The 27,392-nt window shown below is 42.9% G+C and overlaps 1 protein-coding gene across 4 annotated transcripts; it reads left to right on the top strand.

Moving 5' to 3' along the window:
- The first annotated feature begins 2,056 nt into the window (after positions 1–2,056).
- LOC121541566 (angiogenic factor with G patch and FHA domains 1) lies at positions 2,057–24,445 on the top strand. 4 transcript variants are annotated; one of them, XM_041850661.1, is made up of 16 exons: positions 2,057–2,132; positions 2,219–2,283; positions 14,489–14,697; positions 14,815–14,920; positions 15,075–15,310; positions 15,553–15,687; positions 15,790–15,990; positions 16,907–17,321; positions 17,575–17,686; positions 18,296–18,347; positions 20,871–20,972; positions 21,052–21,223; positions 21,404–21,483; positions 22,079–22,206; positions 22,353–22,452; positions 22,657–24,445. In XM_041850661.1, the coding sequence occupies exons 3-16, from the start codon at positions 14,497–14,499 to the stop codon at positions 22,870–22,872; spliced, it is 2,256 nt and encodes a 751-aa protein (XP_041706595.1). In that variant the 5' UTR covers positions 2,057–2,132; positions 2,219–2,283; positions 14,489–14,496; the 3' UTR covers positions 22,873–24,445. The 4 variants fall into 4 exon arrangements, with proteins under 4 accessions (XP_041706595.1, XP_041706593.1, XP_041706592.1 ...); XM_041850659.1 differs by having other exon boundaries at positions 2,085–2,283; positions 17,578–17,686; XM_041850658.1 differs by having other exon boundaries at positions 2,085–2,283.
- The last annotated feature ends 2,947 nt before the right edge of the window (positions 24,446–27,392 follow it).

The raw sequence follows: 27,392 nt of genomic DNA, 5'->3' as shown, positions 1-27,392 counted from the left end.
AATGTAAAAGGAGACCATTTCCAATTTTACACAGATCCCATTGGGGATATTTTGAAAGGCAAACGTTATGATACCAACCAGCATTTTCACATTGTGGAGCACTCCTTCTCATTAGGAGGAGTTGTCCTACGCATGGAGAATGTCATCCACATGCAGATGCCTTCCTCTCCAACTCCCTAAACCCCGCTGTTCTGGGAGATCCGGTTAAAAGTATCAGCTCGGATCTCCCAGCCCTCCACCCACCCTTGCATCCTCTCCGTCAGCAACTCCCCCTTACCTTTCCTCCACTCCCTCCCTCTATCCTCCCTTATTCCACTTCTCTCTATGGGTCAGGGGATCAGGGCCTTAATAACGAACAGGTTGATGTGAAACCCAACCAAACACTCACACGTCCCAATGCATGAAGCATGTAACACCCCCAAAAGGGCCAAGTGTATCCGGACTACTGCAAAAGTGCGGTGAATTCATTTGACTAGGGACCAGCGTGCAGAATCGGGAAATCTAGTCAGTTGCACAACTGAATGCATTCAACCAAAATGTGTCTTCCTCATTTAACCCAACCCCTCTGAATCAGAAAGTGCAGGGGGCTGCCTTAATCAACTTCCACATCATCGGCACCCAGGGAGCAGTTGTTGGGGATTAACTGCCTTGCTCAAGGGCAGAACAACTGATTTTTTCCACCTTGTCAGATCAGGGATTCGAACTAGCGACCTTTCGGTTACAGGCCCAATGCTCTTAACTGCCAGGCTGCCTTGGGGAAACTGAAAACTGTTTGCAGATCTACACACTTCAGCTGTCACGGCAAAAAACTGAGGGATTAACATCTCATAGTGTGGGTGACAGGAAGGGAGAGACGGAAGTCTGGAGGGAGAGAAAAAGCCAAGGGACACAGGGATGGAAGGAGGAGTACGCGCTCATGTCTGTGTGTGTGAGAGAGAGAGAGAGAGAGGGGCCCATGTGGTAGGTATTGTACCTGTCTGTATCTTGAATCCCCTTGAATGTTCAGCAGCAGCACAGTGAGGTCATCGATACGCATGGAAAGCAAATACCAATTAAGGGAGTTGGAGTGCATTAAATCTTAACGGCTCGTGCATTACATAAATCACTCATCACACTTCCTGTGTGTGTGTGTGTGTGTGTGTATGTGTGTGTATGTGTATGTGTATGTGTATGTGTGTGTGCACCTGCACTGGGCTCCCGGGCCCTCTATGCTTCCTCCATTATCTCTGCCTGTAAAATGAGTCAACTAATTAAGCATGTATTTCCAACCAATTAGTAGACGGCTGACATCTTCCTCTCAGTAAATAACAGAAAGTCACATCCCTCTTCAGCTCTCCCATGTACCTCCCTTTTACATTACAATCTCTTCATTCATTTGTGTGTGTGTGTGTGTGTGTGTGTGTGTATGTGTGTGTGTGTGTGTGTGTGTGTGTAAGACTGTGACTCTTCATTAGGGGCCAGGCAGGATGCTGCTGCTGCCACTACTTGGACTAGTAATACAGAGGGAAAGTGTTCTACCCAAGTGTTGAGAAAGAGAGGAGAGAGTGTCACTTTTAATGGAGTTTCTCACCTGTAGGCCCACTTGATGTTCATTTATACATACATACACACACACACTGTTTTTCATTTGTGTGATTTGTTGAAGTTGTTCGACTTCACTCCGGAGACAACATTTAAAAGTTGTATTTCTTAATGTTTGGATTTGGAACAGTCAAAAGCTGGGAAAAAAAAGCTTGGCAGAGTTTTGCACACAATTTGAACAAAACCTCAACATCAATACTTGTGATGACCCCTGCTGGTTTGTATGTGGAAGTATTTATTAAAAGTACAGTGAGTGCAAGAGTATTTACATTTCTACAGTCTAACAGGAGGTTTTGATTGATAATCGATAGTATCAATTATTTCTGATTTTTTTGTTAGGACACAAACCTCTGAGATAGGTGTGTATTTGTATTCAACCAGAGATAATCAGTTATTTCCAAATATTTGGCATATTCTAATTCCAAACCACGGGTGGCGCGCTCAGCCAGCGGTGTTATGTTGTACCGTAGAAGAAGAAAGAGTGACGTAATACGTAGAAAAAATAGAGGCCATGGTCGAAGTGGATTGTAAACACATCAACTGTACCAATTGTAACTTTCTTTATTATCAACAAAACATGTGGTCGGATGTGTCAGCAATGCAGGGTGGTTACAAGATGTTTATGTTCAACTTTCAGGTTGATATTCTCGGCGGAGAGAAACGAGGGCGAGCGTCCAACAAGCGAGGAATACAAAAGAATCGGTAAGACCATACAGCTAGCTAGCTAACATAGCTTACCATATCAATGAATGAAGGAGCAAACTCTAATTTAAACTGTACTCTACTGGTTGTCAATTTGGTTCGTCCTTGGACATTTTAGACGAAATATCTACAGGAAACAATTAGTTAAACAGGCTTTTCAAAATGCAGACGTATATTCATTACGGAAACCGTTTAACGTTTAAGAACCAAACGGAGGCAAACATTGTAAACGGAACGAAACGGGGAGGGACCTACCCGAGTTTGTCAAATAGAAACACTTGTTTGCGTTTCCGTTTGGAGTAAATGGTTTCAGAACATGTTGCGACAGAATCGGCGTAATGATTAGGGTAAGCGTACCTATTATAGTAAACCCACATACCCATTAAGTCCACTTCCAGTTTTGGATAAAAAATAAACGTTTTCTGCTGTTTAATGTTTCAACCAATTCATCTGGTTGTTATATCCATACGCTTTTTTTAATTCTAAGCCAATCTTATGTTTTATTATGAAGTTATTGACAGTTATGTGTAAATTCCAACTAGTGGCCAATTTCAAAGTTGCAAAAAAACGTTGGTGTTGAGGCGACCTTCGGATTAACACATTTTCCAGATATTTTTTGTACTTTCTCAGATAAGTAATCATACTTTATGTCAAATTAAGAGATTAATGTGCTGGTATATGCACATGATAGCATATTTTATGTGCATTAATTGCAGTGGAGGCTGGTGACTTGAGGAGGATGGGAGACCCACGATATAGGCACGAAACGCACAGAGATGACAAAGTGTTTTTTTTAAATCGTCTAAGACACATTATTTTAACCAAAAGTATTTAATAAAGACATTTATAGTACATTATTATGGGGAATGGGAATGAGAGGGCTACTTACAGTGTTGGAAAGGGATCACAGCAGTGATTGAATGAGGGTATGAGGCATGAGTTGAGGTGTTCAGAAGCTTGACCAGTGCAGGACAGGATTTGACTGGGAAGACAAAAAACAATAACAACACACTACACAGTTAGACAAAAGAGCTAAGAATTAGTTAGTCCATGCAAGGAGTAAAATCATTGATGTGTAATAATGTGATTGTGTATGTGATTGACTCTACATACAGTAATGAGAGAAAATGGATAGGGTTAATCACAGTGCTTGGAGGGGAAACATTCAATGTGCCAGTGGATGAGTGGGCACATGAGACGTGGCTTCAGTTCATGTCAGGAGAAAGTTGACAATGGAGTGGAGTAGTCATCACCTCTTATTCAGGGAACAGGAGGGGACTTAGCCGTAAATACAAGCTGTAAATACAAATAGCAGATACATTCGTAGGTTTTGACAATGAGTTTCTCTGAAGTTAAACTCAGACGTCTCAAAATTCATAAAGTCAAACAGACTGCACATCTCGCCTGCTTGACACATCATAGTAGCCCAAGAAATGTTCCTGAATAAAGCCCTGATCAGCCACATACCTGACGTAACTGACAATTGCAAGCAGACTGGTGGCACCATAGGTCCCAGAGCAGTGGGGCAATTGTTACCCCCTGAGGCCTGGAGTTTTACCTTATATGTTAACCTAACTAGGAAAACTCTGGACCCTATAAGGTATGACAGTGATTAATCTGTTGTAAAAAGGTTTTATATAGGCTATGAAGGGACCAGTTTTTCCTAATCAGGTCACATGGTTTTAAAAAAACTCCTGAAAAAAACTCCTGGCCCTGGTGGGGGATGAAAACCCTGTCAAACTGCAGCTACCTTATATTTGTTAATATAAGTTATATTTAGACTAGATTAAGTGGGGGATTTCCTCTACCCAGACACATAGACAACAACTGATAGACAATAGAACTCACAGGGCTGAGCGTGCTTTATGCATGTTTGCATCATGCAGGCCTATGCAACTGTAGGCCTTATAAAACATTTACTCACATCTGTCATCACTATTATGTTGGTTGATTCATTCCAGTTCATAATTTTTGATTAAAAATGTATAGGCAGCCTAGCCAGCCCAATTTTGTATATAAACTAAATTTGATGCCGTTCACATTTTCTCCTGACACACAAATGGACTATAAATACATAATAATAATAATATAATAATATGCCATTTAGCAGACGCTTTTATCCAAAGCGACTTACAGTCATGCGTGCATACATTTTTTTGTGTGTATGGGTGGTCCCGAGGATCGAACCCACTACCTTGGCGTTACAAGCGCCGTGCTCTACCAGCTGAGCTACAGAGGACCACAACTACATAACATTACCAATTAGTTTAACCTGACCAGATGGACAGGGCACATAGGCTGTATGCAGCTTCTCTTATTAGTAGCCTACAGTTGATCAAACTGAAAAATAGTATTGTTTTCATCCCATACAGCATGTCAGATTTCTAATGTTTAGGTGTAGCCTGTCCGGAGTGATTATGTGTTATCATCTTTGCTAAATAAATACCATTGGAAAGTGGAAAGCCTACTTGAGCGCATGCGAAAAAGTGCGCTGCGTCAACCTCTCTTTAATCTAACTTTTAATGGATGATGCGATGGAAGCTATCAAATCATTCGGAATTGTTTTCGACATCCCAGAAAAGACAGTCAAAAGTTTGATATGTTCAGCAAGTAAAGCATTGTAACGTGCAATTACCCCTGCAAGCTCCTTGTAGTTGCCTTTGTTGGCGGAACTTTCCCTCTCGTCTTGTCTTCTAAAAGCAAATTCTTGCATGCCCAAAAATGCAGTGGTGTTGATAAGCAGCTTAAGAACATCCCTGTTTCTTCTTACTTCCTCGTTGTGTTGCGCAGTTTGAATACGCAGACCTTCGTCATAATCTATGCAGCTTTTTCCCAGAATCTTGAATCTGATGTAGGCATTTAATGCTCCCTGCTTTTGTTTTTCCGTTTAGCTGAACGATCGATGTTCTTCAGGTCCCTGTACCCACCTTTCGACCAAGGCTCAGACTTTCCAAAAAGCAGGCAGGGCCAGCAATACAGGTGGCTTGATGAAAGGATCCCTGTTAACCAGCTATACTTTTGATACCAGTTGGTATTGAACTCCCTCACCTTTTCATCCTTCTTCATGAAACTGATCTCAGGCAGAGGTCTACCCTCACTTTTAATTCGCACCTTTTCCGTGTACCCCAGAGAATGAAAGGGGTTCTTTAACAAAAGTCCACAACATTTTCGGCAGCGTTGGCCATTCTACAATTCTGGCGGAGAAAACTGCACACTCGAGCTGGTAGCTAGCTAGCTACTGAAGTTAGCAAGGCACATTTAAATAAATGGTACTAACTGGACACAAAAATAAGGTTCTAAAACCAAGAAAACTATTTATAATATACCTCCTCCGTCTCCTAATTTGAAAAAACTAATTTGAATTGAATAATATCCAACAAATGCTCAGCTATCACTCTTCACTCTTAATCTCTATCCAACAATGTCACCAAGTTTCTCAACACATAGAACCCCCATAATGCTCTGTGGCACAATCGCAATACAACACACTAGGTTCATTCTCTGATTGGATGGACAACAAGGCAGGTCCTACAGGCTCTAGTTTTGTCACACCTGGACTACTGTTCAGTCGTGTGATCAGGTTCCACAAAAAATTGCAATTGGCTCAGAACAGGGCAGGACGGCTGGCCCTCGGATGTACACAGAGAGCTAATATTAATAATATGCATGTCGATCTCTCCTGGCTCAAAGTGGAGGAGAGATTCACTTCATCGCTACTTATGTTTATGAGAGGTGTTGACATGTTGGGTGCACCGAGCTGTCTGTTTGAGCTACTGGCGCACAGCTCGGTCACCCATGCATACCCCACAAGACATGCCACCAGAGGTCTCTTCACAGTCCCCAAATCCAGAACAGACTGTGGGAGGCACACATTACTACATAGAGAAATGACTACATGGAATTCTATTCCACATCAAGTAACTGATGCAAGCAGTAAAATTAGATAAAAAAACATATTATGGAACAGCGGGGACTATAAAGCAACACAAACATAGGCGCATACACACACACACATTGATTTTTGTACTGTAGATATGTGGTAGTGGAGTAGGGGCCTGAGGGCACACAGTGTGTTGTGAAATCTGTGAATGTATTGTAATGTTTTTAAAATGTTATGAACTGCCTTAATTTTGCTGGGCCCCAGGAAGAGTAGCTGCTGATAATGGGGGATCCCTAATAAATACAAATACAAATGTCAGTTCATACTGCAAAGGCTTTGATTGGTTGGAGGACATCCTCCAGAAGTGGTCATAATTACCATGTATGTCTATGGAAGGGGGTGAGGCCTACGAGCCTCCTAGGTTTTGTATTGAAGTCAATGTAGCCAGAGGAGGACGGAAGCTAGCTGTCCTCCGGCTACACCATGGTGCTAGCCCAGACAGTGCTGTTGAAGTTACTGTAGACCTTCATTGCAAAACAGTGTATTTTAATCAATTATTTGGTGACATATGAATATATCTAGTATAGCTTTATCTAAAAAGATGCCATTTTTGTAAATTGGACATTTATCTCAGGTGGGCTTAAAGGGTATAGTAGCACAGAAATCACTCCCTCTATACACAATGTAATTGGCAATAAATAAATATTGTTCAATATGATCAATACTAATGTTGCATAATAATGTAGTTATAGTGTATATTTATACCCAAAACCATTGGTTTCCAAATATTTTATGAGTAGGCTTTGCTAGTCAGTCTTTTTCACTATAAATTGCTCTGATTAAACCCAGTATGCTCCTATTAAGCCTGGGTTTGCATTGAAACAAATGGAGATAGTGTGTTCATATCCCTAATATTCAACGAACATGAGAATAAATATACTGAACAAAAATATTAAATATAATAATAAATAGTAATATGCCATTTAGCAGATGCTTTTATCCAAAGCGACTTACAGTCATGTGTGCATGCATTTTTACGTATGGGTGGTCCCGGGGATCGAACCCACTACCCTGGCGTTACAAGCGCCATGCTCTACCAATTGAGCTACAATTTCAACAATTTTACTGAGTTACAGTTCATATAAGGAAATCAGTCAATTTAAATAAATTAGACCCTAATCTATTGATTTCACATGACTGGGCAGGGGCACAGCCATTGGTGGGCCTGAGAGGGCATAGGCCCACCCAGTGGGGAGCCAGACCCAGCCAATTAGAATTTAGTTTTTACACACAAAAGGGCTTTGTTACAGACAGAAATACACCTCAGTTTCTTCAGCTGTCCAGGTGGCTGGTCTCAGATGACCCCACAGGTGAATAAGCCGGATGTGGGGGTCCTGGGCTGGCGTGGTTACACATGGTCTGCGGTTGTGAGGCCAGTTGGACGTACTGCCAAATTCTCTAAAACGGCATTGGAGGCGGCTTATGGTAGATAAATTAACATTACATTCTCTGGCAACAGCTCTGGTGGACATTCCTGCAGTCAGCATGCCAAGGCTGAGGCTGTACCCCCTTTAAGTTACTGTTTTAACAGTGGCCATGTAGGCTACTGTGGCTATTTGATCATAATGTAGGCCTACCATCAGAAACAATGGGAAAAATCCAGCCTACAGTAGCAGCCAATGTGTGGTGTTCAATGAAAGCCTACATTCCATGAGACTTTTGAAATAAACATGCAGGGCTTGACATTAACCTGTTTATCCACTTGTCCTTCAGACAAGGAGATGACAGAAAATGCTGTTGTGTTGTTTGATGCAAGAAACCACTTTACAAAATAAAATGCATTATTATTCTCATACAATTATTACAGAGAATCAGACAAATTATGCTACCCTCTGCCTATTGGCTACTTAGCTTATTCAAGCTTGTCTCAAAATACAATGCTGCCCCTTTAAGACAAAAAAAAGCTATTTTACCTGACTCGCTTTTCAAAGATGTCTAGAAATGTACATGTTTTGTGCTCTTGTAAGAAGCAATCACTCCCCTATTGCTGACTACAAATTATTTATAACTGGGTTAATAACTCACTAACTAGCAAAGGATATGAACAAAATGTACACACGTGGCTACATGCAGCTCTCGCTTTGATCTCAAAACAAGCGCATCTACTCACAACCGTTCATGCTGTAAACACAGTCCAGTTCAAAATAAATGGCACAGATCCATATATGGCAATGGTCTATTTGCATATAGGCCTACTGCAGCTCTGATTGGTTATGCTGTACTGGTCTGTGTAGAGTATGGGCCGAGTCATGCCTGTCAATGCAATAGAATCCTACTCTGATGTGTTCTGCCTACAACAAAATCTCTTGCGTAGTTCATTTTGTTTCGGTATGTTGCATTGAAAGTGGCTAATATTGTGTTGATTCGTTCACAATTGCCACAGTAAAGGGAAAAGTTGATACCCTACCGCTCAGATTTTTTGTTAACATGACTTAAAACACGTACGCCTATGCAACATTAACCAATTAAAAACAGTTCTGTCACAATGTGGTTTGTGCAGTAAGCTATAGGCCCAATACATTATCTCTGCATATTAGCTTTGCTTGAATTGCATAAAAAAATATATACAGTGGGGAGAACAAGTATTTGATACACTGCCGATTTTGCAGGTTTTCCTACTTACAAAGCATGTAGAGGTCTGTCATTTTTATCATAGGTACCCTTCAACTGTGAGAGACGGAATCTAAAACAAAAATCCAGAAAATCACATTGTGTGATTTTTAAGTAATTAATTTGCATTTTATTGCATGACATAAGTATTTGATACATCAGAAAAGCAGAACTTAATATTTGGTACAGAAACCTTTGTTTGCAATTACAGAGATCATACGTTTCCTGTAGGTCTTGACCAGGTTTGCACACACTGCAGCAGGGATTTTGGCCCACTCCTCCATACAGACCTTCTCCAGATCCTTCAGGTTTCGGGGCTGTCGCTGGGCAATACGAACTTTCAGCTCCCTCCAAAGATGTTCTATTGGGTTCAGGTCTGGAGACTGGCTAGGCCACTCCAGGACCTTGAGATGCTTCTTACGGAGCCACTCCTTAGTTGCCCTGGCTGTGTGTTTCGGGCCGTTGCCATGCTGGAAGACCCAGCCACGACCCATCTTCAATGCTCTTACTGAGGGAAGGAGGTTGTTGGCCAAGATCTCGCGATACATGGCCCCATCCATCCTCCCCTCAATACGGTGCAGTCGTCCTGTCCCCTTTGCAGAAAAGCATCCCCAAAGAATGATGTTTCCACCTCCATGCTTCACGGTTGGGATGGTGTTCTTGGGGTTGTACTCATCCTTCTTCCTCCAAACACGGCGAGTGGAGTTTAGACCAAAAAGCTATATTTTTGTCTCATCAGACCACATGAACTTCTCCCATTCCTCCTCTGGATCATCCAGATGGTCATTGACAAACTTCAGACGGGCCTGGACATGCGCTGGCTTGAGCAGGGGAACCTTGCGTGCGCTGCAGGATATTAATCCATGACGGCGTAGTGTGTTACTAATGGTTTTCTTTGAGACTGTGGTCCCAGCTCTCTTCAGCTCATTGACCAGGTCCTGCCGTGTAGTTCTGGCCTGATCCCTCACCTTCCTCATGATCATTGATGCCCCACGAGGTGAGATCTTGCATGGAGCCCCAGACTGAGGGTGATTGACCATCATCTTGAACTTCTTCCATTTTCTAATAATTGCGCCAACAGTTGTTGCCTTCTCACCAAGCTGCTTGCCTATTGTCCTGTAGCCCATCCCAGCCTTGTGCAGGTCTACAATTTTATCCCTGATGTCCTTACACAGCTCTCTGGTCTTGGCCATTGTGGAGAGGTTGGAGTCTGTTTGATTGAGTGTGTGGACAGGTGTCTTTTATACAGGTAACGAGTTCAAACAGGTGCAGTTAATACAGGTAATGAGTGGAGAACAGGAGGGCTTCTTAAAGAAAAACTAACAGGTCTGTGAGAGACGGAATTCTTACTGGTTGGTAGGTGATCAAATACTTATGTCATGCAAAAAAATTCAAATTAATTACTTAAAAATCATACAATGTGATTTTCTGGTTTTAGATTCCGTCTCTCACAGTTGAAGTGTACCTATGATAAAAATTACAGACCTCTACGTGCTTTGTAAGTAGGAAAACCTGCAAAATCGGCAATGTATCAAATACTTGTTCTCCCCACTGTATATATTTCAAAATTTGAGGTAGGCTATATGATCACACCGGTAATAGATCCGTTGTTGTATGTCTTGTGAGGCACAGCTGAGTGAGTATACATTTTAAATCATTTGCTTTTAATTTTAATTTTAATGGGCTTATGGTGCCTGCATCTGATGGTCAGTCTCAGCTGAGGAAGAGAGCAGCAGATTGTGAGGGACCGCCTCTCAATATCCCTCCTCTCTCCCTTTCCTCCACTGACAATGACCAAAAAGGGACACCGTCTTCCAGCTGATGGAGAAACTTGAGATGTCACCGCATTATTTCTGCCTCAAGCACAAATTCATGTTACTCCTATAGAAAAGTGAAATATTCCTCGATATTAAAAAATACCCAAGCCGCTAATAATAACAGCGCAAGCCTATAGATACACTTTCCTACTCATTCATTACTGCTGCAGTGCTTGCTGTAGCGCTGAGTGGAAATAGGAAGAACGCACATTTTATGGTTTATAAAAGTGTTGAATACAAAGTGTTGACAGTGCTGAGTAAGAACTTAAACATGAACTCACTCATAAAAACAGCAGCTCTTTGATGAATTCGTTTACAGTCTCTAGTCATGGTTTTAAACATTTTGAACTCCCACGGTATCAACTTTGCTGTAGCTTTCTTTTATGCCTGCTACGTTACTGCAGACACGGTAATCTGAGCCATCCGATTGGCTAGCGGTTGGCCTATAGTGCACTTGATTTGCTCTCTGGGCCCACCGGGAAGGCAGAGTATGTACCTTCAGACACATTAAATGGTTGAAAATGGCAACAGTTGGCCTACCTGGCGTGCAGGACAGCTGAATCAGGTGCAGCTACCGCCAACAGCCCGGGACAAAAAAATTATAGGGACACAAGGCTTTATCGTTGTTTTTTTTACAGAAATGTTTGGCGATTGACTAGGAATGCCTTGGAGATCGACGTGACCGCTGCTCTAGAAAGTTGAGTGAAGTTAAATCGCGTGCTTCTCTCTCTGGGCTGATTTCTGCGCAGCGGTCCCGGGGAGCTGCGTGGCAGTCTCGGGGCTACTGCGCATGCGCAGCTTAGAGGAGGGAACATTGTCTGTGGCATTGTGTTGTGTAACAAAACTGCACATTTTAGAATGGCCTTTTATTGTCCCCAGCACAAGTTGCACCTGTGTAATGATCATGCTGGTTAATCAGCTTCTTGATATGCCACACCTGTCAGGTGGTTGGACTATCTTGGCAAAGGAGATATGTAAACAACATGAAATAAGGTTTTTGTGTGTATGGAAAAATTCTGTGATTTTTATATTTCAGCTCATGAAACATGGGATCAACACTACATGTTGCATTTATATTTTTGTTCAGTATACATGTTTTTTGTTCAGATGTACAGTGAGGGAAAAAAGTATTTGATCCCATGCTGATTTTGTACGTTTGCCCACTGACAAAGAAATGATCAGTCTATAATTTTAATGGTAGGTTTATTTGAACAGTGAGACAGAATAACAACAACAAAAATCCAGAAAAACGCATGTCAAAAATGTTATAAATTGATTTGCATTTTAATGAGGGAAATAAGTATTTGACCCCCTCTCAATCAGAAAGATTTCTGGCTCTCGGGTGTCTTTTATACAGGTAACGAGCTGAGATTAGGAGCACACTCTTAAAGGGAGTACTCCTAATCTCAGTTTGTTACCTGTATAAAAGACACCTGTCCACAGAAGCAATCAATCAATCAGATTCCAAACTCTCCACCATGGCCAAGACCAAAGAGCTCTCCAAGGATGTCAGGGACAAGATTGTAGACCTACACAAGGCTGGAATGGGCTACAAGACCATCGCCAAGCAGCTTGGTGAGAAGGTGACAACAGTTGGTGCGATTATTCGCAAATGGAAGAAACACAAAATAACTGTCAATCTCCCTCGGCCTGGGGCTCCATGCAAGATCTCACCTCGTGGAGTTGCAATGATCATGAGAACGGTGAGGAATCAGCCCAGAACTACACGGGAGGATCTTGTCAATGATCTCAAGGCAGCTGGGACCATAGTCACCAAGAAAACAATTGGTAACACACTACGCCGTGAAGGACTGAAATCCTGCAGCGCCCGCAAGGTCCCCCTGCTCAAGAAAGCACATATACAGGGCCGTCTGAAGTGCTGGGTGAAAGTGTTGTGGTCAGATGAGACCAAAATGGAGCTCTTTGGCATCAATTCAACTCGCCGTGTTTGGAGGAGGAGGAATGCTTCCTATGACCCCAAGAACACCATCCCCACCGTCAAACATGGAGGTGGAAACATTATGCTTTGGGGGTGTTTTTCTGCTAAGGGGACAGGACAACTTCACCGCATCAAAGGGACGATGGACGGGGCCATGTACCGTCAAATCTTGGGTTAGAACCTCCTTCCCTCAGCCAGGACATTGAAAATGGGTCGTGGATGGGTATTCCAGCATGACAATGACCCAAAAGACACGGCCAAGGCAACAAAGGAGTGGCTCAAGAAGAAGCACAATAAGGTCCTGGAGTGGCCTAGCCAGTCTCCAGACCTTAATCCCATAGAAAATCTGTGGAGGGAGCTGAAGGTTCGAGTTGCCAAACGTCAGCCTCGAAGCTTTAATTACTTGGAGAAGATCTGCAAAGAGGAGTGGGACAAAATCCCTCCTGAGATGTGTGCAAACCTGGTGGCCAACTACAAGAAACGTCTGACCTCTGTGATTGCTAACAAGGGTTTTGCCACCAAGTACTAAGTCATGTTTTGCAGAGGGGTCAAATACTTATTTCCCTCATTAAAATGCAAATCAATTCATAACATTTTTGACATGCATTTTTCTGGATTTTTTGGTTGTTATTCTCTCTCACTGTTCAAATAAACCTACCATTAAAATTATAGACTGATCATGTCTTGGGGGCAAACGTACAGAATCAGCAGGGGATCAAATACGTTTTTCCCCTCACTGTATGTTGAATAAAACTACAGTTATGCATGTTATGCATCTAGCCATGGTGCCTTTACCAAGATTAGAAACAATTAGAAACCTCTCTACTCTCTCCAATATGTTTTGAGTGGACAGGTAGTCATTGATGCAGAGAGACAAGAATAAGATCAGAGTTGAGGGATATCATGGATAGAAGACCTACAAATGCAATCAAATGAGGGACAAGAAGATGACTATTGGGCGACCACTCATGTGTTTTTGGGTGGGAGCAGTGTCATATTGTTGTCCTTCTTTCATCCAGGTGATTCCATTTTTTGGTCCACCACCTGTACCTTTTGTAATACACAGTAGAGAGGGAGATTTGAAACTGTCTTCAGATAGGCTTTAGGAAGACAAGTTGAACTAATGAACAAGAATAGCAGTACAGCAAATGTAATTCAGCTTTCAGATAATTCATTGAAAGTTGTGTGTTTTTATGGTCCTTGTGCATGGCATCTTATACACAGAGGGCCGATGTGGGTGCAGGTTTTTGTTCTAACCAAGCAATAACACACCTGATTCAAGTGTATGATAAGTTGATTAGTTGTGTATTGGTTGGCAAGAACAAAAGTCTAAGTCCACATTGATCTCTGTGGATACGATTGGACACCCCACTGTTATGAGTGCTACGTTCATGATGAATAGTAATGATCCGTTTATTTTAATAACTTTAGGGGTGATTGATAGAATCTAATTTTACACAAGAAATGTCAGTTTGTAAGTTTTGAACATTTGGAAGTTAATTAAAATTGATTATTTAAGAGGTGGGCTTATTTGGAACATCCATGGGCTTAAAGGTTACATTCGGTACCAATAAGACCAGTCCTGACTTTTCACATATTTTATCAAATATTTCAATATCTTATTAAAACATTTTGTAAGCAAAGTCATAAAAATTCACGAGAGATTAATCTTTCATTTTATCTCTACTTTTCGTACAAAAAATTAGGGCACTATATTATAGAAAGGTCTAAAATTAGATTTTGGTGGTCTTAATAGGTACACTTACCCTACACCCCGGTTCTGTGTGTGGTTCTCACACCTGACGCATGCCTACATGGTTTTGCGCATGGTCAGGTCAATTTGAGTTCGTTTTTTTCAACATTCACTTTACATGTTGTGGCCCTGTGTGTCAATTACAGCCGGGAGTATGGCGACAAATGGAGAGGAGGCGAGTGGAGGAGAGGATGGGTCGGAGTCCGAGGTGGCTGAGCTTCGCCAGAAAGTAGAGTCGCTACAGCAAGAACTGAAAACCTGCAAAAAAGAACTGACCAAATTACAGAAACAACTGACCAAGTCTGAGAAGCTTCAGAAGAGCACAGAAGGCTACAATGAAGACTTGAGGAAACAGGTAGGCTAGCTACCAAGAAGAATCTAGCCATCATTGAACAAGTCTCTGAAATGTACAAATGAGTGAATTTACAAGTGACGCTTATCATTTTTTATTTGACGTGATTTGATACAATAGGTCGACAAGCTGAGTGCAGAGATTCATGAACGAAAGGCGAAGGCGAAAGAGAAAGTGAGAGCTGAAGCTGAGACACAGACAGAAGAATATACTTGGTCAGAAACTGGTGAGCAATCATATTGTGTTTGGGTGGTTGTAAAATTAACACATTCTCATTTCCCAGGAACAGCAGTTTGTGATTGATCCAAATGATTTATTTGGTTTTATATTGCTCCACTCACATATACAGATACGTTGACCCTTGTCTGTGTGATTTCCAGATTATTACAACTACTACTATGGAGGAGGCTACTACCACGGTGATGGTGTGGCTACAGACACCCAGGGGATTGTGATAGCAGAGGGGCAGGAAGCCACTGATGCCTCAGAGATGACACCTGCAGAATCAACCACTAACACAGCTACGGACACGATTACAGACACAATGACAGACACCGCCGCAGCGACTGTTACAGAGGTGTCTGTAGAGGGTGGTATTGCTGCCTCTCAACCAGAGGTGAGTTTGAATACCGTCCCTCCACTCATTCTGTTCTGACTGAGGACAGTGAGGTCTCGGGTCTTCCAAAATAATCTACATCTTTATTTGAAGCTTCTCATTTCCCTAATACAGGACCATAATAACTCCTTCATGACGATGACGTCTATTTGGTGGGGCACAGGAAATACTAAAGGTTTTAGGTTGATGACAGTCCAAAAATGGTTTGGGAACTTGACTTTCTTTACTTGTGTTTGTTCCAGCAAGAGGTGGATGCAGGCTCTATAGCTGACATGCTGAGAGCCACTGCTGAACAGGCCATGACACAGACTGGCTTTGTGTTTGATGAGACCACCGGGATGTACTACGACCACAGCACTGGCTTCTACTACGACTCGGTACTAAAACACACACACACACACACACACACACACACACACACGATCACTGTGCCATTATGTAACAGTCTTTTTAATTGCATCATTTTCTCCCTCCCCTAGGCCAGTCAGTTGTACTATGATAACAACACAGGGATGTACTACTACTATGATGCAGAGAGTGGGAAGTACCAGTTCCACTCCAGGATAGAGGTCCCTACTGTACAGCCTGCCTCAGAGACCAACCAGGAGAAAAAGAGCCTGGACCAGAAAGGCAGGAAGTGGAAGAAAGTACCAGAGAAAGCCTCTCGTCAGAATGATAAGGTAGGTGACGGTACTAGAGATAAACCAGATAAGCTACAAGAGAGTTACAGCTAATTCTGGATTTATGTTCCTTTTAAATAATGATTAAGAAGGGATACTTGTTTTAACTAGCTACACATTTCTCATTGTTGTATAAAACTGACCTGTTATACTTACTGTTTTTGATTTGTGCTCATTGGCTGACCTGAGACATGAGGCTCCTGAAGCATCTCACCTTCAGAAGTTTAGTGATTGTAATGGACTTCTTAAGATTCATTTCAACCCTGATCTATGTGGTCTCAGTTTTCAAACATTTGCAGGAGTGGTTTTAGACTTTCTGCAGCTATGGTTTTGGTTATTTATCCTATAGAGTCTACTACATTTTCGTCAGGTACAGAGTTTTAGCTATTGCTTGTTGTCATTTAGTTGACTGAATGCTATTCCTCTGGTCGTAGGTAGAAGACGTGACTAACTCACTGGCTAACATGAAGATTTCCTATTTCTGGAACTCAGCTTCTCGTAGAGGTACACTTTTTACACTTCTCACATAAAACTGTTCTTAAACAGCAGACAGCAGAAAGACCCCATGCAGACATGAGGTATTGCCTACACTGCTTTAGTGCAACTGAAGGGCAGGTTTCAGAGCTCAGGGATGTGGCTGATTGGTCTAGTCAAGAGGAGGTTTTTGAGGATCACTTTTATTGTGTTGCAGCTTGAGTCAATAAATGGACTTTGCTGTGATGCAGTATAGGCGTGCTGTCTTTGAAACTGAGACCCATATATCCAAAAAGGATCCCTAAACAATGCAGAGAGGTTCTGATGCAGAGCCCACTGTCCAAATTCCTAGAAAGCCTCGTGTCCCGTGTCCGCCAATTTAGTTATCTGGAGATACTTCAGGTGAATCCTCCCTTCTGATTGGTTGCCTGTCTACTGACAGGGCCTTGTAAAGGAGCTGGAGCTTGAGGAGTGGATGGAGCGGCGAATCCCCAAGAGGGGCGTGGCCTCGCGCAGGCAGAGGGGGCGCTCTGTCACTCCAGACGCTCCTCCACAGAAGAAAAGCTCTTCAAAAACTCGCCGGGCGAAGAGCGCCGAACGCTCGCCAAAGAGGAAGAAGAGGAAAGACTGGTCGCGCTCTGATGATGCGAGCAGCTCGAGGAGGAAGAAGGCTAAGTCAGACAAACGCAGCAGCAAGAAGAAGGCAGCTGCGTCGTGGAGGGATGGCTTGCGTGGGCACAGCGAGCCTGAAGAGGGGGAGATCACAGAGTCAGAGGGAGAATGGAAGTCTACCTCTTCCTCCTCTTCCCCCCCTCCCACCAAAGACAGCTCAGAGTCAGAGATGGAGTGTCAGGAAGGTGAGAGGAGAGGAGGGACACCGTTTCTAGTTATTCAATCTGTCAACTTTTTCTTACTGTATAGCGTTCTATGCACTTTTCACTTGGGTTTCTTTAGAGGTGACGGCAGAATGAAACAATGCACTTTGAGTTAAGTCTAACACCACCTGATATTTGTTCATCTGTCTTCCTCAATGTTTCCTGTAGTTAAAGTCTCGCTCAGTATAATTGTCATGGCAGCGTATGTGATACTGTGTGTGTGTTCTGTCCCCAGTAGCTGAGGAGGTGTGGCCTCCCTGTGTGAGGGTGACAGTGGTCAGATCTCCTGTGTTACAGACAGGAACACTCTTCATCATCACGGCTGACTCTCCAGCCACCATTGGCAGGTGAGTACAGCACTACAGTCTCTGGGAGATTCTCAATTGGGAAAAAGTATGTTCTCTCCTCGACTCATCTCTCGTCCTTGACCCGGAAATTGATAAGTGGTCAAGGAGAGTATCCATTCGTTAGTAGGCGAGCGAAGGAGTCTGATCCCCTCCTCGATTTCCTACTTCAACAGAGGATTGTGTTTTAAAATACGTCACACCCGCTTTGAATCAGCTGTTTTCTCGAGGGAGAAAAGCATGCACACATTTAAAAACGATTATCCTTTTAGCTATAAAATGTGTTGCACAACTAGCTAAATTAGTTTTTTTCACTTTACACATTTATTTTGAGATTCCCCCCCTGTAAACGTCATTTGCCTGATGAACCACGAGTGGAGAAGGAGTCTCATTTTTTTCAGAGTTACCTTTGACCTTTTTCAAAAAGAGGCGAGGACGGAGAAGAGGAAAGCAAAACCAGTTAGGATTCTCCCAATTCTTTTGATTGAGTGGTCAGTTCATCGATTTAATCACAAGGGGGAGATGAGAGCTCAGATCAACACTTCTGAAATTGAAGTTGGAACTACCTCTGGCATTTTGAAGTACTGTTTTAACATAATTCTATATTTTCAGGGAAAAGGAAATGAACCATGCCATCAGAATATCTGAAATGGGAGTCAGTAAGGTATGGCAACATATTTCATTCATTTGCTTGATTCTGCTACATGCATTACAGGAAATCTGCCGGGCTTCAAATTAGATGTGGTGTGTGTGTGTGTGTGTGTGTGTGTGTGTGTGTGTGTGTGTGTGTGTGTGTGTGTGTGTGTGTGTGTGTGTGTGTGTGTGTGTGTGTGTGTGTGTGTGTGTGTGTGTGTGTGTGTGTGTGTGTGGGTGTGGGTGGGTGTGTGTGTGTGTGTGTGTGTGGGTGGGTGGGTTGAAGTCGGAAGTTTACATACACTTAGGTTGGAGTCATTAAAACTTGTTTTTCAACCACTCCACAAATGTCTTGTTAACAAACTATAGTTTTGGCAAGTCGGTTAGGACATCTACTTTGTGCACGACACAAGTAATTTTTCCAACAATTGTTTACAGACAGATTATTTCACTTATCATTCACTGTATCACAATTCCAGTGGGTCAGAAGTTTACATACACTAAGTTGACTGTCTTTAAACAGCGTGGAAAATTCCAGAAAATGATGTCATGGCTTTAGAAGCTTCTGATAGGCTAATTGACATCATTTGAGTCAATTGGAGGTGTACCTGTGGATGTATTTCAAGGCCTACCTTCAAACTCAGTGCCTCTTTGCTTGACATCATGGGAAAATCAAAATAAATCAGCTAAGACCTCAGAAAAATAATTGTAGACCTCCACAAGTCTGCTTCATCCTTGGGAGAAGTTTCCAAATGCCTGAAGGTGCCACGTTCATCTGTACAAACAATAGTATGCAAGTATAAACACCATGGGACCACGCAGCCATCATACCGCTCAGGAAGGAGACGCGTTCTGTCTCCTAGAGATGAACGTACTTTGGTGCGAAAAGTGCAAAAATATATATACACACACACAGTGAGGGGAAAAAAGTATTTGATCCCCTGCTGATTTTGTACGTTTGCCCACTGACAAAGAAATTATCAGTCTATAATTTTAATGGTAGGTTTATTTGAACAGTGAGAGACAGAATAACAACAAAAAAATCCAGAAAAACGCATGTCAAAAATGTTATAAATTGATTTGCATTTTAATGAGGGAAATAAGTATTTGACCCCTCTGCAAAACATGACTTAGTACTTGGTGGCAAAACCCTTGTTGGCAATCACAGAGATCAGACGTTTCTTGTAGTTGGCCACCAGGTTTGCACACATCTCAGAAGGGATTTTGTCCCACTCCTCTTTGCAGATCTTCTCCAAGTCATTAAGGTTTCGAGGCTGACGTTTGGCAACTCGAACCTTCAGCTCCCTCCACAGATTTTCTATGGGATTAAGGTCTGGAGACTGGCTAGGCCACTCCAGGACCTTAATGTGCTTCTTCTTGAGCCACTCCTTTGTTGCCTTGGCCGTGTGTTTTGGGTCATTGTCATGCTGGAATAGCCATCCACGACCCATTTTCAATGCCCTGGCTGAGGGAAGGAGGTTCTCACCCAAGATTTGACGTACATGGCCCCGTCCATTGTCCCTTTGATGCGGTGAAGTTGTCCTGTCCCCTTAGCAGAAAATCACCCCCAAAGCATAATGTTTCCATCTCCATGTTTGACGGTGGGGATGGTGTTCTTGGGGTCATAGGCAGCATTCCTCCTCCTCCAAACACGGCGAGTTGAGTTGATGCCAAAGAGCTCGATTTTGGTCTCATCTGACCACAACACTTTCACCCAGTTCTCCTCTGAATCATTCAGATGTTCATTGGCAAACTTCAGACGGGCCTGTATATGTGCTTTCTTGAGCAGGGGGACCTTGCGGGCGCTGCAGGATTTTAGACCTTCACGGCGTAGTGTGTTACCAATTGTTTTCTTGGTGACTATGGTCCCAGCTGCCTTGAGATCATTGACAAGATCCTCCGTGTAGTTCTGGGCTGATTCCTCACCGTTCTCATGATCATTGCAACTCCACGAGGTGAGATCTTGCATGGAGCCCCAGGCCGAGGGAGATTGACAGTTATTTTGTGTTTCTTCCATTTGCGAATAATCGCACCAACTGTTGTCACCTTCTCACCAAGCTGCTTGGCAATGGTCTTGTAGCCCATTCCAGCCTTGTGTAGGTCTACAATCTTGTCGCTGACATCCTTGGAGAGCTCTTTGGTCTTGGCCATGGTGGGGAGTTTGGAATCTGATTGATTGATTGCTTCTGTGGACAGGTGTCTTTTATACAGGTAACAAACTGAGATTAGGAGCACTCCCTTTTAAGAGTGTGCTCCTAATCTCAGCTCGTTACCTGTATAAAAGACACCTGGGAGCCAGAAATCTTTCTGATTGATTGAGAGGGGTCAAATACTTATTTCCCTCATTAAAATGGAAATCAATTTATAACATTTTTGAGATGCGTTTCTCTGGATATTTTTGTTGTTATTCTGTCTCTCACTGTTCAAATAAACCTACCATTAAAATTATAGACTGATAATTTCTTTGTCAGTGGGCAAACGTGCAAAATCAGCAGGGGATCAAATTATGTTTTCCCTCACTGTAAATATAGATTTTTTTTTTTTTTTATCCCAGTTTCATGCAGAAGTGTACTTTGACCAGGACCAACAGTGCTACATGCTAGTGGACCAGGGGAGCCAGAACGGAACTGTCCTCAATGGCAACCGAATCCTACAGGTGGGTCAGACACACACACACACACACACACCTTGGTTGGAAAGTGAGGTAGTAACAGTATTGTTTTCACTGCCCTCAGCCCAAAGCTAAGTGTGACCCTTGCCCTCTGACCCATGGGGATGAGGTGAAGATGGGAGAGACGGTTCTGTCCTTCCACATCCACTCTGGGACAGACACCTGTGACGGCTGTGAACCTGGACAGGTCATGGCTCACCTCGGCAAACACCAGAGAAACCAGCCGGTACAGACAGGTACAGAACACACCTGATGAATTTGCGTAAACAAATGTGTTGCATCCATCTCTGTATGTTGTCTGTGTAAGACTAATGCAATGCTCACACACCTAGCTACCCATGCCACACACAGCATGATTATTAGTGTAACTAATGCTACAGCCCTGTTTATAACTTTCCAGGTGTGTTGTTCCTCAGGTCCAGCTCCAACCAAAGAGGACAAGGAGCTGCTCAGACAGAAAGAACTGAAACAGATGAAGGTCAAATATGGCCTGAAGGTAAGTGACTGGTTCATCCACCACCACTACAACTTCATCTGTTGTCCCCTTCTGCTGTTATGTTAATCAGTGATGAATAATTCCCATTGGTAATCCTTTGTTGAAATTGTCCTTGCCAATCAGATCCTGGCCTACCTTCTCTGTGTATAAAGTACAAAGTTATTAAACTGTTCTGTTTTTGCTCATCTCATATCTTGTTGACATGTACGTTGCTAGAGACTGAGCAGTCCCATAGCTTATTAACCTTATTTGCTTGTCGCTAACAGAGCAGTTAATATGATATTACTATTTATAAACTGGGTGGTTCGAGCCCTGAATGCTGATTGGCTGACAGCCGTGGTATATAAGACCGTATACCACGGGTATGACAAAACATTACGTTGGTAACCAGTTTATAATAGCAATAAGGCACCTCAGGGGTTTGTAGTAAATGGCCAATATACCACGGCTAAGGGCTGTATCCAGGCACTCCGCGTTGCGTCGTGCGTAAGAACAGCCCTTAGCCGTGGTATATTGGTCATATACCACACCCCCTCGTACCTTATTGCTTAAGTATATAACTGTGTTGAGGAAGTGTCTCCCTCTGTCCCAACAGAGCGCTGAGTATGAGGAGACCAAAGCCCTGAAGAACCCCAGGTATGTTGACAGGGCCGAGTCTCGTCGTCAGACCGTGGGCAGCGAGGGAGCCTTCCAACGTGACGACGCACCCGCCTCCGTTCACGTGTACGTAGCAATCTGATTGGTTCAGTTGATGCAAGTGTGTGTGCACAAATGTGCATGTAAGTAGAAATAACTAGTAGTTACCACATCCTGGTCTGAGGTTGACGTTGCAATGTGCACTTGTTTCCCCTGTTTCTCTCCTGGTACAGTGAGATCAGTGAAGTCAACAAGGGAAGGAAGATGCTGGAGAAGATGGGTTGGAAGAAAGGAGAAGGCCTGGGCAAAGATGGAGCCGGAATGAAAGACCCGGTAATCTTAACATTTTCCCTTTCTATTGGGATTTCCCTGTTTTCAGAGATTAGATTTGTCCTATTTAACTAAATGGCTATATTTTAAATTGACCAAACCTCAAACAAATATCCTCCACTTCATTTTAGTGGTTTCATCCCAGTTCTTTCCCACTATGTTCACACATCTGATCAGATTTTCCCCACCATTCCGGTTTTCCCATAGATCCAGCTGAAGATCCGGAAGTCTCAGTCAGGTCTTGGGGCGGGAGTTGCTGTGTCGGTGGACGAGGCTGGGTCTCTGAGCAGGACCAAGACCCAGAGGAACTGGGAGAAGGCCAGGGAGAGGTTTAATGACACCTGCCAGCCAGACACACCCACAGTCAAGAAGGAGCAGGGCCCAGTGCCCAAACCTTGGGTTAAAGGAGAAGTGACTGAGTGACATCCTAGGCCAATGTTTCTCAACAGTTCTAGTCTGTATCTCAGAAAGGCCGGTCGCCCAATCCACCATGGAGAAGTGAGTAGTTGACTGGTCACAGACACACAGAGTGGCCTAGTTCCAATATATTTACTGACTGAATCCACTTCTTGGAATGAGGATGGAGTGGAATGAGAATGGTGCTGGTACTCACTTAGATGTTATTCCAACTTGCACTAAAGTAGGATATCTCCATCTTTCCAGTTATTTTATAACTGTGCAGTCCTTTTTAGAACTGTGCAGTGTCAACCCTAAAGGTGTGTGGTTAGGAGGAAGCAGAATTGGATTCATCGAAATTCTGCACTGTATTTTATTTTAAATTGTAAAAAGAATTAAGATGCATAAAGCAACTGTTTGTTTGTGGGATGCCAGCGGAATCTATCAGCTATACAATCATGCCTAAGAAATGTTGCTTTGATTTGGTCTTCAGTACAAGAGATGTCATTGTTGTAGGCCGGTATTTCATTTCAATAAAAACGTTAGTTACCTGTACATGCACTTTTCCATGGCCATAACAAGCACCCACGTGAGAAACGCCGGCACTAGGACTGCACGGATGGACTCCTGTTGCCCGGCTGAAGCGGAGCCGAAAAAGTTCCTCTGAAGTTATAACCGTTTTTAAAAGATCGCCAATTTCTCGGGTCCTCCGCCATCCATCCCTCAACTCGATGGACAGAACGACCGAGAACCGCGGATGCAGCTTCTCGCGTTTGTAGACAGGAATTATTCATCCCAACGTTTTACCACTCGTAAAGGACCTAACCCTGGTTCAAGACATGAGTCGGACTTCGACAGAAGAAAGTGAATTGTTCAATGGACCGCAAAAGGTAAGGCAACTGTAAACCGTTAATACTGATGAAGAGAAAACATGGTCTCTCTCTTGCACTCGAGTTGTAATCCAGAAAACGTTCATGGAAAATGCATTTATGGATAGAGGTGCAGGCCAACTTGATTAGGTTATTTTTATTCTCTCATTTAACTTAAACCCATCAAGTAGGCTATGGAATTTTATAGAGGTCTACCATGAATGGCCCTTGATAAGCAACTTTGCTGAATTTTAATGTGTTCTATTTTTATTATGTAAGGTTATATATGTTACTATAGGTAGCAGGTAGCCTAGAGCGTTGGGCCAGTAACCGTAAGGTTGCTTTTTTGTATCCCCGAGCTGACTAGGTGAAAATCTGTCTATGTGAGCATGGCAGTTTACCATGATTGCTCCTGTAAATCGCTCTGGATAAGAACATCTGCTAAATGACTAAACTGTATGTGCTGAACCATAAATATTGGTGCAGAGAGGTAATCTTGCCGGCAGGGGGCAGCATTCTGAGTAAGTAAGGTGAACCTACTGAAATGTGAATGAGTCAAGCAATAGAAACTGTATGTTCCTTCCAGGTTATATGGTTGTATTAAAAATAAGGACACATTTGAAGGTCTTAATGTGTGGATGTAACCCCACTGTTACACTTTATAACCTGGATATAATCAGATCATAGGACACTATTTGGTTCAAATCAGATTAAAGGAATCATGCAGTGTCCAGCGTTTCCCCACTGTGCCAAGAATTTGATTGTTTTGTCCTTGGTACTGTTTGATTTATAGTATGTCTAAGCTAGTTGCCAGGCAATAGGCACTTCATGGCTCAAAAACATCCAGAGTTTTTTTCAACGACTCAAGTCCCAGAACACTAATCATGTGTACAAAACCAAACAAGTCAAGTAAGTAATAAATATCAAATGTGACCTTTGGACTTTAAAGGTGCAGGCTATTCTGTATTCACCTACACACACACACACACACACACATATAGATAGCTTAGATTCTCCAACACTTCCTCCTCAATCAATTAATGATTGGATTTATGGAGTGTGTTTCCAGGAGCTCACAGTGCAAATTCTGTTTAGGTTTCCAACAGCTTTCCAGTAGTCCAAATTAAAATCAAATTTTATTGGTCGCGTACACATATTTTGCAGATGTTATTGCGGGTGTAGCGAAATGCTTATGTTCCAAGCTCCAACAGTGCAGTAATACCTAACAATAAAAAACACGCAAAACCCATATTTCTTTTATATATATAAAGGCATTAAGAAATATTAGAATGTGCAATGTCAGAGTCCGGAATATAAATGTATTTGTATATGATGGTGTGTATAGACATTATGGACAGTATATAAAAAGAAAAGGTGTGTACTAGAATACAGTAAATACATATGAAGTGAATTCCATTGCATCCGGCTTAGTGCACACACTGACAAGACAGTCGCGAGTTGTTGCATTTATCAGTACAGTGACAGTTTCATTACAGTAGCAAGTATAACTGTACCGCTGTTGTTCATGCTCCCATTTACATCGACGGGGCTGTAGTGGAGCGGGACGGGAGCTTCAAGTTCCTTGGTGTCCACATCACTAAGGACCTATCATGGTCCAAACACAAAAACACAGTTGTGAAGAGGGCACGACAACGCCTCTTCCCACTAAGGAGGCTGAAAAGATTTGGCATGGGCCCTCAGATCCTCAAAAAGTTATAAAGCTGCACCATTGAGAGCATCTTGACTGGCTGCATCACCACTTGGTATGGCAACTGCTCGGCATCCGACCGCAATGCGCTACAGAGAGTACTGCGTAAGGCCCAGTACATCACTGGGGCCAAGCTCCCTGCCATCCAGGACCTCTATACCAGGTGGTGTCAGAGGAAGGCTGTAGAAATGGTCAAAGACTCCAGCCACCCAAGTGGTACAGGAGTGTCAAGTCTGTGACCAAAAGGCTCCTGAACAGCTTCTACCCACAAGACATAAGACTGCTGAACAGTTAATCAAATGGCTGCCCAAACAATTTATATTGATCCTCTTTATTATATATTTGTTTAACTTAATTGTTTTGCACTGACTCTCTTGCACTGGCTCTATGCACACTCACTAGACTACCCACACACTCACACATACTACACTGACACTCCAACACACACAGATACACACACTACATACGCTCACACACACATGCATATTGACACCACACATACACTCACACAGACACACTTTCACTCTCTTCACATGCGCTGCTGCTACTCTGTTTATTATATATCCTGATTGCCTAGTCACTTTTACCCATACCTACATGTACATGCTGTCTTACCTCAATTACCTCAACTACCTTGTACCCCTGCACATTGACTCGGTACTGGTACTCCTTGTACACTACATGACCAAAAGTATGTGGACACCTGCTCATCGAACATCTCATTCCAAAATCATGGGCATTAATATGGAGTTGGTCCCCCCTTTGCTGCTATAACAGCCACTCTTCTGGGAAGGCTTTCCACTAGATGTTGGAACATTGTTGCAGGGACTTGCTTCCATTCAGCCACAAGAGCATTAGTGAGGTTGGACACTAATGTTGGGCGATTAGGCCTGGCTCGCAGTTGGCGTTCCAATTCATCCCAAAGGTGTTAGATGGGGTTGAGGTCAGGGCTCTGTGCAGGCCAGTCGTTGTTGCTCCTAGACGTTTCCACTTCACAATAACAGCACTTACAGTTGACCGGGGCAGCTCTAGCAGGGCAGAAATGTGACAAACTGACTTGTTGGAAAGGTGCCATCCTATGACGGTGCCACGTTGAAAGTCACTGAGTTCTTCAGTAAGGCCATTCTACTGCTAATGTTTGTCTATGGAGATTGCATGGCTGTGTGCTCGGTTTTATACACCTATCAGCAACGGGTGTGCCTGAAATAGCCAAATCCATTCATTTGAAGGGGTGTCCACATACTTTTGTATATATAGTGTATATGGTCTCGTTATTCTTATTTTATTGTGTTACTATTTCCTTTAGCAAATATTTGTCTTACTTTTTAACTCTGCATTGTTGGGAATGGGTTTGTAAGTAAGCATTTCACGGTAAAGTCTACACCTGTTGTATTTGGCGCATGTGACCAATACGATTTGACTTGATTTGACTAGACCGTCATACTTTCCTCTTTCATTTTACATTTTAGTCATTTTAGCAGACGCTCTTATCCAGAGCGACTTACAGTTAGTGAGTGCATAAATTTTTCATACTGGCCCCCCGTGCGAATCGAACCCACAACCCTGGCGTTGCAAGCGCCATGTTCTACCAACTGAGCTACACTGGGCTTTCGTACATGTCACTGATGTGTCATACTCTATGGGAGATATAATGTAAACACCTGTTGCCATGGTGAGAGAGTGTATCTACTCTGCCACTGTGCATGATGGTGTGTGGGAGCCACACTGAGGGAAGCCACAACCTATAGGACAGAAAGAATGTAAATCATACTAGCCTTGGATGTCTATTGGTTGTTATGGAAAAACGGTTTATATTCTTGGTTTGCACCAATAGAATCAAGATACCAGATCAACTACATTATGGACCTTGATTTACACATCACTTCACAATTTCTCTGTTTTGCTCCTATAATCTACCTACATGTGAGTATGTGCGACGCGACGTGTGACACGTGTTTGTGTGCGTGCAT

Source organism: Coregonus clupeaformis, chromosome 27, assembly GCF_020615455.1.
Source record: "Coregonus clupeaformis isolate EN_2021a chromosome 27, ASM2061545v1, whole genome shotgun sequence".
NCBI classification, from domain to species: Eukaryota; Metazoa; Chordata; class Actinopteri; order Salmoniformes; family Salmonidae; genus Coregonus; species Coregonus clupeaformis.
Note: the sequence above shows the minus strand (reverse complement) of the source record. Positions and strands in the feature narration are given on the sequence as shown.

Excerpts from the sequence above, each read along its gene's own strand:
- LOC121541566 (XM_041850658.1), top strand. The coding sequence starts at position 2,169 with ATGTGTCAGCAATGCAGGGTGGTTACAAGATGTTTATGTTCAACTTTC. Across the intron at positions 2,284-14,488 it reads CGAGGAATACAAAAGAATCG|CCGGGAGTATGGCGACAAAT; the intron begins GTAAGACCATAC and ends TGTCAATTACAG. Across the intron at positions 22,453-22,656 it reads GAGCCGGAATGAAAGACCCG|ATCCAGCTGAAGATCCGGAA; the intron begins GTAATCTTAACA and ends GTTTTCCCATAG.